Here is a 17,578-nt window from a genome sequence, read left to right on the forward strand (position 1 = left end):
AAGAGATATGGGAACATATGTATATGTATAACTGATTCACTTTGTTGTAAAGGAGAAACTAACACACTATTGTAAAACAGTTATACTCCAATAAAGATGTTAAAAATAAAAAAATAAAAAAATAAAGAAATATAATAAAGTATCAATTGTGATATATTGCTGATAGATGTGTTTGAAAATTTGCACAATAACACTTTGGAAGAAAAAAAAAAAAGATTAAAATACCTTGGAATTAACCTACCTAAGGAGACAAAAGACCTGTACTCTGGAAACTGTAAGACACTGATGAAAGAAATCGAAGATGACACAAACAGATGCAAAGATATACCATGTTCCTGGATTGGAAGAACCAATATTGTCAAAATGACTATACTACCCAAGGTAATCTACAGATTCAGTGCAATCCCTATCTAACTACAAGTGGCATTTTTCACAGAACTAGAACAAAAACTTTCACAATTTGTATGGAAACACAAAAGACCCCCAATAGCCAAAGCAATCTTGAGAATAGAAAACGGAGCTGGAGGAATCAGGCTCCCTGTCTTCAAACTATACTACAAAGCTACAGTAATCAAGACAGTATGGTATTGGCAGAAAAACAGAAATATAGATCAATGAAACAGGATAGAAAGCCAAGAAATAAACCCACGTACCTATGGTTAATTAATCTATGACAAAGGAGGCAAGACTATACACTGGAGAAAAGACAGTCTCTTCAATAAATGGTACTGGGAAAACTGGACAGCTACATGTCAAAAAATGAAATTAGAACATTCTTTAACACCAAACACAAAAATAAACTTAAAATGAGTTAAAGACCTAAATGTAAGGCCAGATACTATTAAACTCTTAGAGGAAAACACAGGCAGAACACTCTTTGACATAAATCACAGAAAGATCTTTTTTGATCCATCTCCTAGAGTAATGGAAATAAAAACAAAAACAAATGGGACCTAATTAAACTTAAAAGCTTTTGCACAGCAAAGGAAACCTTAAACAAGATGAAAAGACAACCCACAGAATGAGAGAAAATATTTGCAAATGATACGACCAACAAGCAAGTAATCTCCCAAATTTACAAACAGCTCATGTGGCTCAATATAAAAAAACAAACAACAACAACACACAATCAAAAAATGGGCAGAACACCTAATAGACACTTCTCCAAAGAAGACAGAGGTGGCCAAGAGGCACACGAACAGATAATCAACATCACTAATTATTAGAGAAATGAAAATCAAAACTACAATGAGATATCACCTCACACCAGTCAGAATGGCCATCATCAAAAAATCTACAAACAATAAATGCTGGAGAGGGTGTGGAGAAAAGGGAATCCTCCTACACTGTTGGTGGGAATGTAAATTGATACAGCCACTGTGGAGAGCAGTATGGAGGTTCCTTAAGAAAGTAAAAATAGACCCACCTCACGATTCAACAATTCCACTCCTGGGCATATATCCAGAACAAAACATGGATCAAAAGGATACATGCACCCCAATGTTCACTGTAGCGCTGTTTACAATAGCCAAGACATGGAAGCAACGTACATGTCCACCAACAGATGAATGGATAAAGAAGTGGTACATATGTACAAAAGAATATTACTCAGCCATCAAAATAAATGAAATAATGTCATTTGCAGCAACATGGATGGACCTGGAGATTATCATACTAAGTGAAGTAAGTCAGACACAGAAAGACAAATAACATATGATATTGCTTATATGTGGAATCTAAAAAAATTGATACAAGTGAACTTATTACAAAACAGAAACAGACTCACAGACTTAGAGAATGAACTTATGGTTGCCAGAGGGGAAGGTTGGGAGGGAGGGATAGATAGGGAGTTGGGGATTGACATGTACACACTGCTATATTTAAAATAGATAACCAACAAGGATCTACTGTACAGCACAGGGAACTCTGCTCAGTACTCTGTAATAACCTAAATGGGAAAAAGAATAGATACATGTATAACTGAATCACTTTGCTGTTCACCAGAAACTAACACAACATTGTTAATCAACTATACTCCAATAAAAAATTAAAATTTTTTAAAAATTGGAATTCGTTTTTTTTAAGTTCCAAGTTCTTTTGTTTCTAAATTCTACCATAAAACATTATGAAAATGGAAAATGAGAAGAAAATCTAAGAAGTGGTTTTTAATCCTGTCTTTAGAATTTGTCTTTTACCAGTCACATAATGGCATTAAGTGGCTATAATGAGAACCTACTCGATTAGTCTCTATGCATCTTAAATAACAGCAAGTAGTCATCATTAGGCATGATATTCACAAGGACATAAGCCCCCAATTCTCCTTGGTGGAAAACAAAATACCAAGAAGACCCAGTGGTCTCAAAACACAGTACTAGGTCTAATCCGTTCATCTGTTCTCAATATTGGTCTCTCTGAGAACAAACTCACTCTTATGTACATGAATTATAATTGTTCCATTTTGCTTCTTATTATGAGAAATCCTATGAAATCTTAAAATTGAAGTATTGTGCTAAGAGATCAGGTACATTATTCACATATTGCTGATACTTTATTTTGTTAGGTTACTATAGCTGCATCCCTACTTTCCGACAAGAAAATAAGATAGTAGAAAGGGAAGAGACGGGGAAGGAGGAATGGGAAGGCGAAGACTGCTAAGCCCACAACACTCAAAACCAAGAGGATGCTAATTCCTACAAATTTACATAACAGAGTATGATACCCACACAGTGATTTGGTCACTAAAGCAAACTTTTGGACAAGAAAACAATAATACTTATTGAACAATCACAACATCAACAGAAGACTCTGATTTCCAAGAAGAAAGGAACAATATCAGAAAAACCTATACCAATAATATTGATTTCTTTTTCCTTTTTACCATGTTTCTTTGACAGTGTAAATTCTGAAATATAAGTCTATGTGAGAAGTAGCAACAAGTTTTAGAAAACAGTAGTTACTATATTTTACATGTCACAGATAATAGTCCTACAAAAACCTGTTCCTTCTATAAAAAGAAATAAGATTTCTATATGAAAATATCTCTCTCACACTTGACTATTCATAAAGTCATATCCAGAGTAGTAGATTTACTCATGAAGAGTAAATGTCAAATTTACATTCTTCTCTACCAATAAAGTCATACTTTTTTGTACAGAAATGACATAGAACATATTATTCCTCCCTAAGAAATAAAAACTATTGGTCCTTGTTTAGGTTTCATAACAGAGCTTAACTATTTTCTTTTCCTCCTTTATAGAGCAGGACTCCAACTAGGCAAGCATCCCATCTGTTTTTATTTCAAAAAAGCTATGGAAGTTGGACTAATGGAAATCTCAAGATAGTGAAAAATGAAATGATTCCATATCAGTAGTGAAGATATAGGCTCATTATATTCCAACTTACCTAATACACTGACAAAGGCATCAAAAAGGTGAAAAGTAAGCAAAGGCTCTTTCAAGTGACCATAGTAATCAGCTATAGTTTTAAAGACATCTTTTTCAAATCCTAAATACATAGGCTGCTTCAAATCCGAACAATTAGGCCCTGTTAAAAAAGGGAAAGAGAAAGAAAGAGAAACATTAATGGGGCAATCATCTCTAAGTATTAGTCTCTGTGCACAGGTATGGTGTGTACAGATACTTAAGATCAGAAAAGTTTTCAAGGAGAAAACTGATACAATACATTTTGCTTATATAAATATACTTTATGTCTAAATTGAAATCTATTATAAAACAATGAGGAAAATCACTGGCTTACTTCCATTTTCAAAGAAACCTACTCTTTCTTTTATGACCTTCTGAAAGGCATTTTTATTAAATGTAAATGGTGATAATTCTCTTTGAAACAGTCAATATTTCTCCTAGTCTTTTTTCGCCACGCGGAATACGGGATCTTAGTTCCCCGACCAGGGATGGAACCCATGTTCCCTGCAGTGAAAGCGCCCAGTCTTAACCACTGTACCGCCAGGGAAGTCCAGATATTTTCCTAGTCTTGACACAGTCAACCAACATAGTAGTTACCTCATATACGTAATAGATAAGCTATAATGCAATTTTTTGATCTTTTCATTATTTCATCATTGCTATATTATAAAATTCAAGAATCAGAGTTGAGTGAAATAATTTCTGCCTCTAAACTATTTTATACTAATAAGAATGTATACTCTTTTTCCTAAAGATATTCTGAAAAGGAGATTTTACATTGTGTCTTAAATTCATTCTGATTATAAAACTCTCCATTTGATCACCAACCATCAAAAGACAGTTTATAAAAAACTTAAAAAAAAAAATTTTAAAGCTGCTCAAACAAAGACTATGGGAGACTGGATAAAATGACCTCTAAATTCCTATTGAATTCTTTGATCTAAGAGTCTAGGTTTTATTTACCCAACAATGCTTTTGAGTGTGATTAGTAGCATTGAATGAATTTTTATTAAACAAAATTATAATAGAAAATAACACCAAAGCAGAAAAAAACTGATGTTTCTGCTAAAAACAAGTTTAAAAATAAAAAAGATAGTTTATCAAGCAGAGTCATATTACAAAGTAACTCTAAGAAATCTGGAACAACCTAGGAACCAAGAAGCCTGGAACAAGTGAGGCAGAGATCCCCTTGTATCAGGGACCAAAGAGAAACAAGAAACTCTTAGCTCTCTATAGAGCTGGCAGCAAATGCCCCCAACAATCCATACACAGATGGCAAGATTTACATGGCCAAGTGGAGAGAAGAACTGGATCTGCCCATGCCTGAGGAAAATGGTAAGTGGTCCACGAGGAGCTGCTTGGCCAGCCTTGTCTATTTCCATCACAGTGTGGAAGAAAGGGACGCAAATGGATTGGCCATTTCTGGGCCAGCAGAACACAAGACTAACAACTGTACTGGAACAGATCTCTACTCTCAGGACAGCCGGAGAAGCCAGTAAAAATTGAAATGAAGTTCTTCCTACAGAATCACTGTAACTAAAGAGAAAGTATCAAACAAAAAAGAACAGTTAAGTATTGTGGGCCTTCACATTTCAAGGCCATTGGGACATTGTGGAAACAGCTTTTTGTTGGTCTCCTTTAAAATTCTCTTACCTTTTAATGTTCTAAAATTGACTAAAATAATGAAAATTATTAAATATCTATATGTGTGGTACCTCGTTAATCTAGCAGCAAACATAGCCATTTTTACTTGCTTCCTCCTCTATAATATCCCAAGCTTAGTCAGTTGAAATAGTGGGATATGTCTCAGCAAGCAATACACATTGCCTTGAATTACTCCCTCCAAGAATAATATGCAGTTCATTCTAAGCAGTTGTACCCCTTTGTGAACACTTCATCATTCTTGGTAAAAAATATGCAAAAACAAGCCAAAAAAAGGTTTCCCTAAAAATGCCAGTGCATGGCAAGCCCCATGAGAGGAGGCCATAGTTCTAAGATCTTTTGTCTCTCTATCATGTTCAATTTCAGAATATTTTTTTAATCTAGTTTTTATAAATGTTATTCCTGAAAGACTTTGGAAAAGAACTGTTTACATCCACTTTTTATTGGATTCTTGCAATCTACGTGCACAAGGAAGAAAAACAGTTAACCTGGTTTTGTATTTATTTAGCATCAGTCCGTCATTCTGTGGCCCACCATGAGGCTGGCCAACAACGAAAGCACCCAGGCCAATGGTCTGCAATAAATGCAGATGGGCCCAAAGGGAAGAGATGAGCAGTAAAACTACAGAAAAAGAGGCACAGGGCCTTCAAAATCTCATATAACCAGCCTATCCTTTCTGTTCCCTATTAGACGACTATAATAGGAACCTAGACTCATTAAGGATAAGAAGGATAAGGAACAGACCATGACTTTTTTTTTTTTTTTTTTGGGATGCGCGGGTCTCCCTCTGCCGTGGCCTCGATTTCCTGAAAAGTCTTTTTTTTTTTTTTTTTTTTGTGGTATGCGGGCCTCCCTCTGCCGTGGCCTCTCCCGTTGCGGAGCACAGGCTCCGGACGCGCAGGCCCAGCGGCCATGGCCCACGGGCCCAGCCGCTCCGCGGCATGTGGGATCCTCCCAGACCGGGGCGCGAACCCGGTTCCCCCGCACCGGCAGGCGGACGCGCAACCACTGCACCACCAGGGAAGCCCCAGACCATGACTTTGATAAGACTCAAAGTAAATTTGGGAAGGCCAATGAGAATTTGGAAAAACTAATAATTTTATAAAACTATTCAAAAGGCTGACCTCACCCTTTGGCCACCTTTTTTTCTTTGACATGTAAACAAGCATGTTTATGGATGTGCCAACCATCTGTAAAGCACTGCACTTGATACGTGTGAGAGGTGTCCCTGTTCCCAAGAATTTCCACCTAACATAACATTAATGTGGAGAACATTACTAAGTCGATCCTCACATCTTTCCTCTCCACTGATAATTCCAGTTACTCTAACCTTTCTGCAGAAGTTTTGTGGCATTATGTATAAATATCTTGCTTGAGGGAAAATTATATTCTTCATTACATTTTGATCACCATTGAGAATTCAACATCATAATCACACATTAATACACACTTTACAACGTATTATAGCCTAGACTTGTTATACTGGCTTCCTCTGTTCATTCCCAGTTGATCAATTTCCAAAATCCTTGGTTTTCCAAAAATTCATAAATGGGTCATTTAACCCATTTATACCTTCTATTTTGTCATTCCGGCCAAAGATATAATTTAGATTAATTTACTTCAAATGACTGAGCAAGAATAAAAAGCACTCCCCCAAACTAAAAACCAAAGGACTCTACATCTCAGAGGGGTTCCAAAACATGATCCAAAAACCTATGAAAATCTTAATAGTTAAACACAGAGAACTTTGGGCTTCTCACAAACTAACATTGCTATTTATATTTAGGATGTAGTATATAATCATTTTCTACATATTACCACTGAGATCACCCACAGTGAGCTGAACAGTTATTTTAAGTTTCATTCTATAATCAAACAAAACTAACTTCAGTGAAATTAATAATTCAGAGGCTACTAATTCAAGAATTTATACACGTATCTCTGTATATGCTAGTCTTACCCCAAAGGGAAGAAAGAAACCACCTCTCTGAGGTGATCTTTGAGACTCAGGAGACCCTATAGAACAAATATCACCATTATCAGTCAGCTAAAATAACTAGAATTCTTCTCATTAAAATCACTTGTTTGGGTTAAGCCATTAACCATTAGAATCCCTTCTTTGGGTTAAGCCTTCTGAAAATCCCAGAAAAATAGTAGTGTTAATGAGATACCATAATAACTCATTTCTTCACAGTGCCTATGATATCCAGTGAAGGAGATTTCATATGCCTATGAAAAACTTCAGAGGGACCGCCCTGGTCCAGACCCCTCATTTTACAGCCAAATTGCTGAAACAGCCTTTTCTGTTTCTCTGCATGCATGTTCTTCTCCTTCCAAACCATGCTGCATACCAATTAGATTAGTTTTCTAAAACATTTCTCTCCAACTTAAACCAATGCCCTATAAAAAGCCAATGGGAAACAGGATCTGCTGAGTAAACTGAAGAGGTAAATATAAGGCATACTTAGGAATATATGTTTTAGGAATAAAAATTTAGGTTTTAGGAATAAAAACCTATAAACTGTTAACAGGCATTTACCTATTACAATATTGCATTCAATATTACTAATTATTCTTTCCTCTGATGAAGCATTCAGAAGCAGCGTATGGACCTTATCTGTAGTGTGATTATATCCACAAGCAAATGGAAGCACAAAACCCCTTTAAAAATACTCTGTAACTCAGCCCTTTCACTAAGTCACAAATTTATCATTAAAAGCACAGTAATCCCCAAACAATTAACTGCCAGTCTCAAAGGTCTCAAATCAATGTTCAGGGCATTGAGCAAAAAAATTTTCAAATTTAGGGCACTAATTTCTGTTAATTTCATAAAAATGGCAGGTACTTAGTACTTACAATTTGCCAAACACTTCATAGCTGACAGTACCCAGTGAGGAAGTTCTTCTGCAGAAAAAGGAAAATAAAAAGATGCTTTATTCCATTACATATAACTCAAGGGATTATATACACACTTGGTATCATAAGAATGATACTTGCCCAAGTAATATGAAACATACCTGCTAATCACAAATCACCTGCTTATGTATCAGAACATTTAAAAGATAATTTTTCCTTAGCAGCGATGTTACAGCACATGATTATATAAACCATAACTATAAATTTCTCTAAAGACAAGATACACTTGTATAAGTTTTAGGGAAAAGAAGAAATTTGATAGTTTGTTCCAAAGAAACACACTAACAAACAAATCAATTATCCTAAGAATTTTAGAAAGAGAAGAAAAAAACATAAAAAGCAAAAGTTTGAGTCATCAAATGCATTTATGAAACCAGTTCACCAGATACCTTAAAAAAAAAAAAAGTTAAACTCTGTATGTCCGATGTCCAATATAAGTATCATTTTACATGTTTCAATTTTCAAAATGTTTTAAGGCAAGAAAGTTCCACTGACATATCAATATAGGTTATTAGTATTAGGACAGCCTTAAAATAATAATCACTAGCATTGCTACAAAAAAACCCAGCTGAGCCATTTGGTACAGGGTCTCTTCCCCTGGCCCTGCCACAGACATCTGATGAGCAGGGCCAGCACTCATGCTTCCACTTCTCACCTTCTCCACTGTCTGTGAAACTGCAAAGACACTGGTTGGTTGACTTGTATTAGAGCTAATGAACCTGAGGCTTGTAAAGTGCTCTCTTCTTTCTGAAGAATGTACTTAATAAAAGACAACTGATCGGGGCTTCCCTGGTGGTGCAGTGGTTAAGAATCCGCCTGCCAATGCAGGGGACACAGGTTCAAGCCCTGGTCCGGGAAGATCCCACATGCCGCAGAGCAACTAAGCCCGTGCTTCACAACTACTGAGCCAATCCGCCTGCCAATGCAGGGGACACAGGTTCAAGCCCTGGTCCGGGAAGATCCCACATGCCGCAGAGCAACTAAGCCCGTGCCTCACAACTACTGAGCCTGCGCTCTAGAGCCCGTGAGCCACAACTACTGAGTCCATGTGCCACAACTACTGAAGCCCTCACACCTAGAGCCCATGCTCTGCAACAAGAGAAGCCACCGAAATGAAAAGCCTGCTCACCGCAACAAAGAGTAGCCCCCGCTCACCGCAACTAGAGAAAGCCGGCGCGCAGCAACAAAGACCCAACACAGCCAAAAATTTAAAATTAATTAAATAAATTTTTTTAAAAAAAGACAACTGATCATCCAACTGGTATCTGAAAGTATTCGTGTTTACTGTACTCAGAGAATGTGGAAGGATTTTAGATGTACTTCAAAGGCAACAATACCCCCCTCATTCTATGTAATTTAATTTTATATGTTGATATTAACCTGACAACTCATGAAGTCACAAATCTGTTTATTTCTGTTTCCTAATGTTCTTCATTCCTGATAGAGGGGCTTTAAAGGGGAAGTGTTTCAGGTTTCAAAGACACATTCTGCTCATGTCAGGAAACATGGCCTAGAAAAACCTCCTCCTCTCTCAGTGCTCAGGCTCCTTCTAGGCCAGGTTTGTTTGCTGCCCAGGAGCCTCCAGCCCTACATTTAATAATAATTTACAAAAGTACTATACCATCTTCCCACATCGAAATGTCATTCTAGCTCCAGCTAATTCCTAGGATCAAGTGTTTGAAGTAAAAGAAGAGTCCATCCAATTCTGGTCTATCCCTTATCCAGGGGAAGAAAATTTTTAAATCAGTTTGGGGATTCTGGCTCACTACAGTTACCAGGACCTTATTTTTCCTAATCAAAAACCAGGATAGGCGGCTGCTAAATGTCTTTTTTCCCAATTTTTAAACTGGTTTGGAGGAAAAAGTATAAAAAAATTAAAGCACCTTCAACATCTGGAAAGCTACCTTTATTAAAAAGGAAACAAAAATGACATAAACCAAGACTACCCCAGAAAATCTGACACAGAGACACCATAATGAAAAGGTCAGTGAGAGCTCTAAAAAAAATCAGTCAGACCCCAGGACCCACGTAAAAACTGACTCAAGCTTTGTTAGGCATTAAACTTACTCACTTCTCAGGGATTTTCTGGGGATGATAAAGAACCACTTAATGCCCTGTGTGGCTAACACTGAACTAGCATCTGGATGGATCTTGCTGAGGCTTTCACTCCTGGGTATTCATCTTTCTATGACATTTCCTGACTCCAAACAATTAGTTTAAAGGTCTCTGGAAGTGAGCTAAGGCTATACGTAATGAGGGGGTAAACACATGTAAGGTTTAGGGAAGGGTCAAATAGAAGCTGATGGACCTGTACAGCCAATGTACTGGGTCAACCGGGAACAAAATGGCTTTTATGCACTTACTTGACTTGTCATCAAGGATAACAACTCCCTGCTTGCTCACACTATATACATTATGGATGATGAACTTGGAGTTGACAAGCTTAACGTCTAAAACTTCTTCTAAGGAATCCAGGCCAAGGATTTTCTGTAAACTAAAAAAGATAAATAATGATTAAATTAATTAGTTACTCTTTAAAAGTCATTATCTGCCCAAGAACTGGCACTGTAAAAGATCAATCTTTAGGATGTGCTGTTTTCGTACATTTCACCCAATCTTTGTGGGGCAAAAAGGCTAGACATTGCATATATAAAACAAACTTAAAAGAGATCATTTTGTTATTAACATAGTACTTCACTAATTTAAAAACACAACACACTGAATGTCAAGAAAATGACTTTCTAAGTAAAATATTATAATAACAAAAACTAGCTTATCCAATGATGAGAAACTGCTGTGAGTACATCTTTTATAAGAATTAAAAAAAAAAAACTTGCTATGACACTGTTAACTTTAATTACCTATTGTACATCAAAGGTCTAGGAGACCAAATTTTCCATTACGTGTTTCATTAAGCTTAAGATTTCAGTGTAACTAGAAAGTTTAAAGATTTTTACATCACTAATTATTAGAGAAATACAAATCAAAACTATGAGTTATCACCTCACACTGGTCAGAATGGCTATCATCAAAAAGTCTGCAAATAATAAATGCTGGAGAGGGTGTGGAGAAAAGGGAACCCTCCTACACTGTTAGTGGGGCTATAAATTGGTGCAGCCACTATGGAAAACAGTCTGGAAGTTCCTTAAAAAACTGAAAATAGAGCTACCATATGATCCAGCAATCCTACTCCTGGGCATATATCCGGAAAAGATGAAAACTCTAATTCAAAAAGATATATGCACCCCAAGGTTCACTGCAGCACTATTTACAATAGCCCAGACATGCAAGCAACCTAAGTGTCCATCGACAGATGAATGGATAAAGATATGGTACATATACACAATGGAATATTACTCAGCCATAAGAAAGAATGAAATATTGCCATCTGCAGCAACATGGATGGACCTACAGATTATCATACTAAGTAAAGTGAGTGAGACAGAAAAAGACAAATATTATATGGTATCACTTATATGTGGAATCTAAAAACATAATACAAATCAACTTATTTACAGAACAGAAATAAACTCACAGACATAGAAACAAATTTATGGTTACCAAAGGGTAAAGGGGAGGGGGAGGGATAAATTAGGAGTATGGGATTAACAGATACACACCACTATATATAAAATAGATAAACATCAAGGATTTACTGTACAGCACATGGAACTATATTCAATATCTTGTAATAACCTATAATGGAAAAGAATCTGAAGCTGTACACCTGAAACTAACACAATATTGTAAATCAACTATAGTTAAATTTAAAAAAACAAAAATAAAAATAATTAAACATCAGGTAATTTTGGACCAGGGGCAAAAAAAAAAAAAGAACTTTTAAAGTTCTATTCTTAACTAGTATATAAATGACAATAGAAAATTCCCAGAATTCAGTTAAATTATGTTTGCTAAGCAGGATAGCTGCAAATAATGCAATCAAATTTGAGTTTTATACACAGTTTCAGAAAATTAAATATGCAGAGAGTAGTACAGAAGCAAAACAGAAAAAAAAAAGAAAAATACTTAAAGTTCTCATTAATACCAAATGCACGTACTATGATAATGTCATAGTCTTCCATATCTCTTCTACATTGGCCTCTGTCAGCTGTCTGCGGTAGACAAGTCGGCAAGCCGGCACCTCTCCAATAGCAATGCTGTGACGCTTGTACCACATCTCAGAATTCTAATTGGGGTGGGGGAGGAGAGTAAGACAGAAAGAGAGAGAATAAGTATTTCAATAGACAGAGGTATGATTTTATGAGAAATTTATTTGATTTGGTTATGTTAAACTTGTTTTAAAATAATAATTTGAAATATTAACTTCATTTGCATGGACTGCATAGTAATAAAGTATGCCTCAAAGATCAGGTCATATCATAAATGAATATTCAAGAATTGCAAAAGAACTATGGCAATAAGCATGACATTAGCTATTTTTCCCTGTGGGAGTTCCAACTAATCAGTGAAGTAGCAGTAAAATAAAATTTCATTAATTCAAATTAATTAATATCGAGGAATATCTATCCAAATTCACACACTGCCCAAATAAGTGATTGTTTAAAATAACATTAAAGTCTATTACTTTCAAGAATTCTCTGTTTTTTATAAGGAAAGATCAAATAAGTACAATGTTAGATAGAAGGCCCCAGATCTTAGGCATCTGAGGAAGGCAGGAAAAAAAAGAGCTCCACAAGGACAGCTGGAGATGGCCAGGAAGGAAAACTAAAGCCCAGAGAGGTTAAGTAATTTGCTCAAAGTCACACAGCTTTAGCACTTCAACATTCTTAGCACTTCCCTTCTCACATATAGGCTACTAGACAGAAATCTTAAAACTTCCTTTTGGTAATCACAGGGAGGAACTATTAACTTTTAAAGGCAAAACATATAAGAAATCACTTACAAAGCGTTTTTATAATAGTTTTTTACAGAAGTGTCATTATAGAAAAATCTTATTAATTGGAAAAAATGAACTGGAAAGTTGTTTTTTGACGTGGTTTTGGTTTCGTTTTTGGAGAATTACTGAACTACAAAAGAAACTTGAAGGTCACATGGATTTGTGACTTTTTTTTTTTTTAAGTATCCAAATTAGGTGTTCTCTTTTAAAGGCAGGAATATCAGTTGTTGCATTTGCCTAGCAAATTCACTTCTAAGAGTTATCTTAAAGAAATAACTAGAAAATGGCGGACCTGGCAAACGAAGTCCTCTGCAGAGCAAAAAGACTTGTCGGATTCGGGAAAGGAGCCTCGCGGGGAGGCTGAGACCCCCCCCACCATGGCACGGGTCACCCCGAGTCAGCTGATGAGCATGCCCTAGAGCTTCCTGCCCCCGCTAGCGCTTCAGCCAGTGCTCCTGAAGCCCAGCTTCTTCCTTTTCCACGAGAACTGGCAGGGGAAAAGGTATCTACCGCAGATTGCTTTGCAAGACCGGTTGTGTTTGGACTGTGGTTGGGCTGTGAACTGCTTGTCTTCAATCAAAGCAGCAGGAAGAAGAGACTCTTCCTTTGAATCCAGAGGGAATCCCTTGAGCCCTTTATCTTTGTATTCAGAAGGCTTTTGAAGATTATAGGTAGAGAAGATTGTGAGCTCGCCAGAACAAGAAAAAAAAAAAAAAAGAAAGAAAGAAATATTTATCTGTAAAGATACTGTTCATTGCATTGTTTACACGCATACTGAAAAAGCTGAAAACATGGTATATATCTAACAGTAAAGAACTGGATAAATAAACCATAATCCTTTATAGACATGATGCAGATATTTAAAATGATGTTGAATGTTGAATAACATGAAAAAATGGACACAATACACTGTTCTAAGTGAAGGATATAGGCTACCAAAACAAAACAGCACGATCTCATTTTGTTGTTAAAAACATGCGTGGAAAAAATAAAACGCAACAAAAATGTTAATATTAATTCTCTCTGGATGATATTATGAGTAACTTTTTTTTCTTTTGTCTCTACCTGTGAACAATTCTGTTAATAACAGCAATAGCAGTTAACAGTTTCTGAAAACCTGTGTGTCAGGCACCTTCTAAATACTTTATAGATAGGAAGTCACTTGATTCTCATAATGACCTTACCCCAGGGGGGTGTTTTCATTCCACTTTCACCAAAAAGAAAACTTAGACACAGACACAGTGAATAAAACAGAGAAACAAGATCGCACAGCTAGTAAATGAAGGAGCCAAGATTCAAATCCAGCAGTCTGTCTTCAGAGCTCACACTTGTACTCTCCACATTACACTGCCCCTCAGCAAACACAACAAATCACTTTATTTGCTTCACTTCATTTTATTTTATAAAATGGCTAGGCAAGAGAGAGGATAGGACAGAACAAAAACAAAAACGAACAAGCAAAGTGGAGGCAGAGATACAAAGAGGGCAAGTAAAATAGAAGAAATGAATACGAGCTCAGGTCCTTTAAGAAAGATGGACTGTTTCTCTATTGACTACTAACCTCATCAACCTAAAACCTGCATAAGGCCCAACCGGGGAAACAGATCCTGCTATGCCATTCTTCCTCTGGACAGTCCTCTTCCTCCGGACAGCCCAAGCTTTAGAGGAACTGTAGCAAGTGAGGAGCTCAAACCTCCACCACTTGATTTAGGGGGAAGTACAAGAAAATGCAAGAGCAACATTATCAGAAATATACATACAGACGACCAGCGACATGACAAGCTGTGGGGGAAATGTTTGATGAATCTGAGATACTGGTATACCACCACTTCAGGGCTGATGAAAAATTAGAAACTGAAAACAGAAGAGAGAAGAGAGACGACACTATCTTCTTCATTGGTGCATGAAAGTGTGCTAATGAGCAGCTGGTCTTCCTAAAGGTTCACAGAACCAAAAAGAACAAAAAAGGGAAGTTATTATATCGATGACATAAATACACATTAATTTAACATGGGATTTTACCTCTTTTGTATAAACAATACTGGATGACATTATAATGAAAAAACGTCTGTTGAATAACCACTCTACTGATGGGGTCATATTAGGTGTTTAAACACAAATGTTAAAAAAAATGAACCTGATTTCATGGAGCTGATATTTTAACTTTCTTAAGTACAGGAACTATCAGCTAGACCTTAATTAAGTTCTCCTCATTAGTAATGAATTAAATAGTCCTCAAATATCCTTTGTGCTCACTCTTTCAGAGTAGTTCCACTTTGTTTTCTAATAATCTATCATCGTACTGAATACTTCACTAGACTATGAGCCCTTTTGGAGGAAAAACCGTATTACATACAACTGCATCTGTAGAACCTGGCAGGATGCATGGCACACAGTAGACAATCAACAAATCTTTGTTGAATGAATGTTAATGACTTTCAAATACGACCTCTCATCTAAGTTCTAGAGCTTTTATCTCCATCTGCCTGTTAGATACTTCCATTTAATACAACCCACCTTTCTCATCAAACATATTTAAAACTACATTCATCACTGTCCCTGACAAATCTGCAAGTTCATATGGAGTCCCCATTTCTGTCACTGGTGCCACTCTTCTTCTTGAATTATTTTTGATAAAGCCTAAGCTGCTTAATTATTCTCTCCAAACTGAGATACGATATAACCTCTTTTAAAAATAATTTTTTCTTTCAATCACATTGCCTAAAAATGTTTACAACATATCTTTGCAAACGTATGAACTGGACATCCAGTCCTATAAGACTAGATTAACTTAAAACATTGGTGTTAGTACAATTCTTAAAAACTGCTGTATAAAATTTTTGTCTGCATTTTATTTTTTAGCATTATGGCAATCTTAATAGTTTTCTACTGAGGATATTTCAAGGAAAAAGTACACCCCAAAAAAGGTAGTTTATTCCACAATGTGCTTAGGTTTCCCAAAACTAGCAGAACCTACCTTTGTTCACATTGTGTCAGGACTCACTCCACAATCTTCCATGCCCCAAACTTCACACTTTCAACTGGTAATAATTATAACAAAGTTCACGAAGAGAAGAGAAAGAGGGAGAAGAGGAAAATTATAGAATAGAAAGGAAAAGGAAATGATAAGGGAGTTTTAAGAGAAAACTGCTCAGTCTAAACATATGAAAACAGCCACCATATATTCAGTCACAGTGTCAACAGGCAAGAGTGAAAAAATGCAAAAGCCACTCTTCCTGTGTTACTAGTCTCTCAGCTATTAACGGATAAGATATTGTTTCAAAGTGCTTTCAGATCACTGTTTCCAAGGGACCGACAGAAAAACTGGACTAAGCCTGATGCTTCACAGACTATTTCTTATCTTTCCCTCTGCTAGTCCTCCAGCTTCTATAATGGCACTTACCATCACAACTGGCCTCACTGGGATATTCTCTTGTGAAGTGCCTGGTGGGGGATCGTTCCATTCTGGAAATTTAATAACATCCTTTTGATATGGGGGCCTCTTTGGATATGGTCTCAGGGGTGAGGAAGGAGGAAATCTAAAAACCAAGAAGAAAATATTATTGCAGTCAGTGGGAAACACAGATATTTTAACAATAGTCCCCACTTCTTTTATCCTTGAGAGTTTATAGAATTCCAAACTTCAGGTAATTAATTCATACTTAAATCATTACATACGGCTAATAGTACCCAACAATGTATGATTTTCTAAAAGCATTCATTCGGCCACAGCTGATGAGCCTCTTGCAGGGCACGTAGACCCCACACCTTTTCCTCGTCTTCTTGGCCAGGTTGGCTCCACCAGCTCCCCGCAAGGGGGACGAGGAGGAGTAGGAATGATTCTGCAGGCAGTCTGCCAGATTGGCAATTTGAAGCGCACTGTCTGTACGGCCGCTGAGTCTGCTGTGGGGGAGTGAAGGGCTGTCATGACGATGACTCCTGGAGCCATGTGGCTGACAGGGTCTTCGTGCTCTGGCCGGGTGTCAGGCCTGAGCCTCTGAGGTGGGAGAGCTGAGCTCAGGACATTGGTCCACCAGAGACCTCCCGGCCCCACGTAGTATCAAATGGAGAAAGCTCTCCCAGAGATCTCCATCACAACGCTAAGACCCAGCTCCACTCAATGACCAGCAAGATACAGTGCTGGACACCCTATGCCAAACATGTAGCAAGACAGGAACACAACCCCACCCATGAGGAGAGAGGCTGCCTAAAATCATAACAAATTCACAGACACCCCAAAACACACCACTGGACGTGGTCCTGCCCACCAGAAAGACAAGATCAAGCCTTGTCCACCAAAACACAGGTACCAGTCTTCTCCACCAGGAAGCCTACACAACCCACTGAACCAACCTTACACAATGAGAGCAGACACCAAAAACAACGGGAACTATGAACATGCAGCCTGCAAAAAGGAGACCCCAAACACAGTAAGTTAAGCAAAATGAAAAGGCAGAGAAATACACAGATGCTCCACATTAAGGAGCAAGGTAAAAACCCACCAGACCAAACAAATGAAGAGGAAATAGGCAGTCTACCTGAAAAAGAATTCAGAGTAATGATAGCAAAGATGATCCAAAATCTTGGAAATAGAATGGAGAAAATACAAGAAACATTTAACAAGGACCTAGAAGAACTAAAGAGCAAACAAACAATGATGAACAACACAATAAATGAAATT

At 37.1% G+C, this 17,578-nt stretch overlaps 1 protein-coding gene across 3 annotated transcripts in view; it reads right to left on the reverse strand.

Annotated features, from left to right (window-relative positions):
* DEPDC1B (DEP domain containing 1B) overlaps positions 1 to 17,578 on the reverse strand; it is a 109,889-nt gene that overhangs the window by 47,433 nt on the left and 44,878 nt on the right. For all 3 annotated transcript variants that reach the window (XM_024122893.2, XM_024122880.2, XM_024122884.2), the window contains exons 3-7: positions 16,301 to 16,436; positions 12,059 to 12,186; positions 10,364 to 10,494; positions 7,941 to 7,988; positions 3,403 to 3,543 (exon numbers count right to left, since the gene is read on the reverse strand). In XM_024122893.2, coding sequence (XP_023978661.1) covers positions 3,403 to 3,543; positions 7,941 to 7,988; positions 10,364 to 10,494; positions 12,059 to 12,186; positions 16,301 to 16,436 — 584 coding nt within the window. The remainder of the gene's footprint in view (positions 1 to 3,402; positions 3,544 to 7,940; positions 7,989 to 10,363; positions 10,495 to 12,058; positions 12,187 to 16,300; positions 16,437 to 17,578) is intronic.

The sequence above is a fragment of the Physeter macrocephalus genome, chromosome 8 (genome assembly GCF_002837175.3).
Source record: "Physeter macrocephalus isolate SW-GA chromosome 8, ASM283717v5, whole genome shotgun sequence".
NCBI classification, from domain to species: Eukaryota; Metazoa; Chordata; class Mammalia; order Artiodactyla; family Physeteridae; genus Physeter; species Physeter macrocephalus.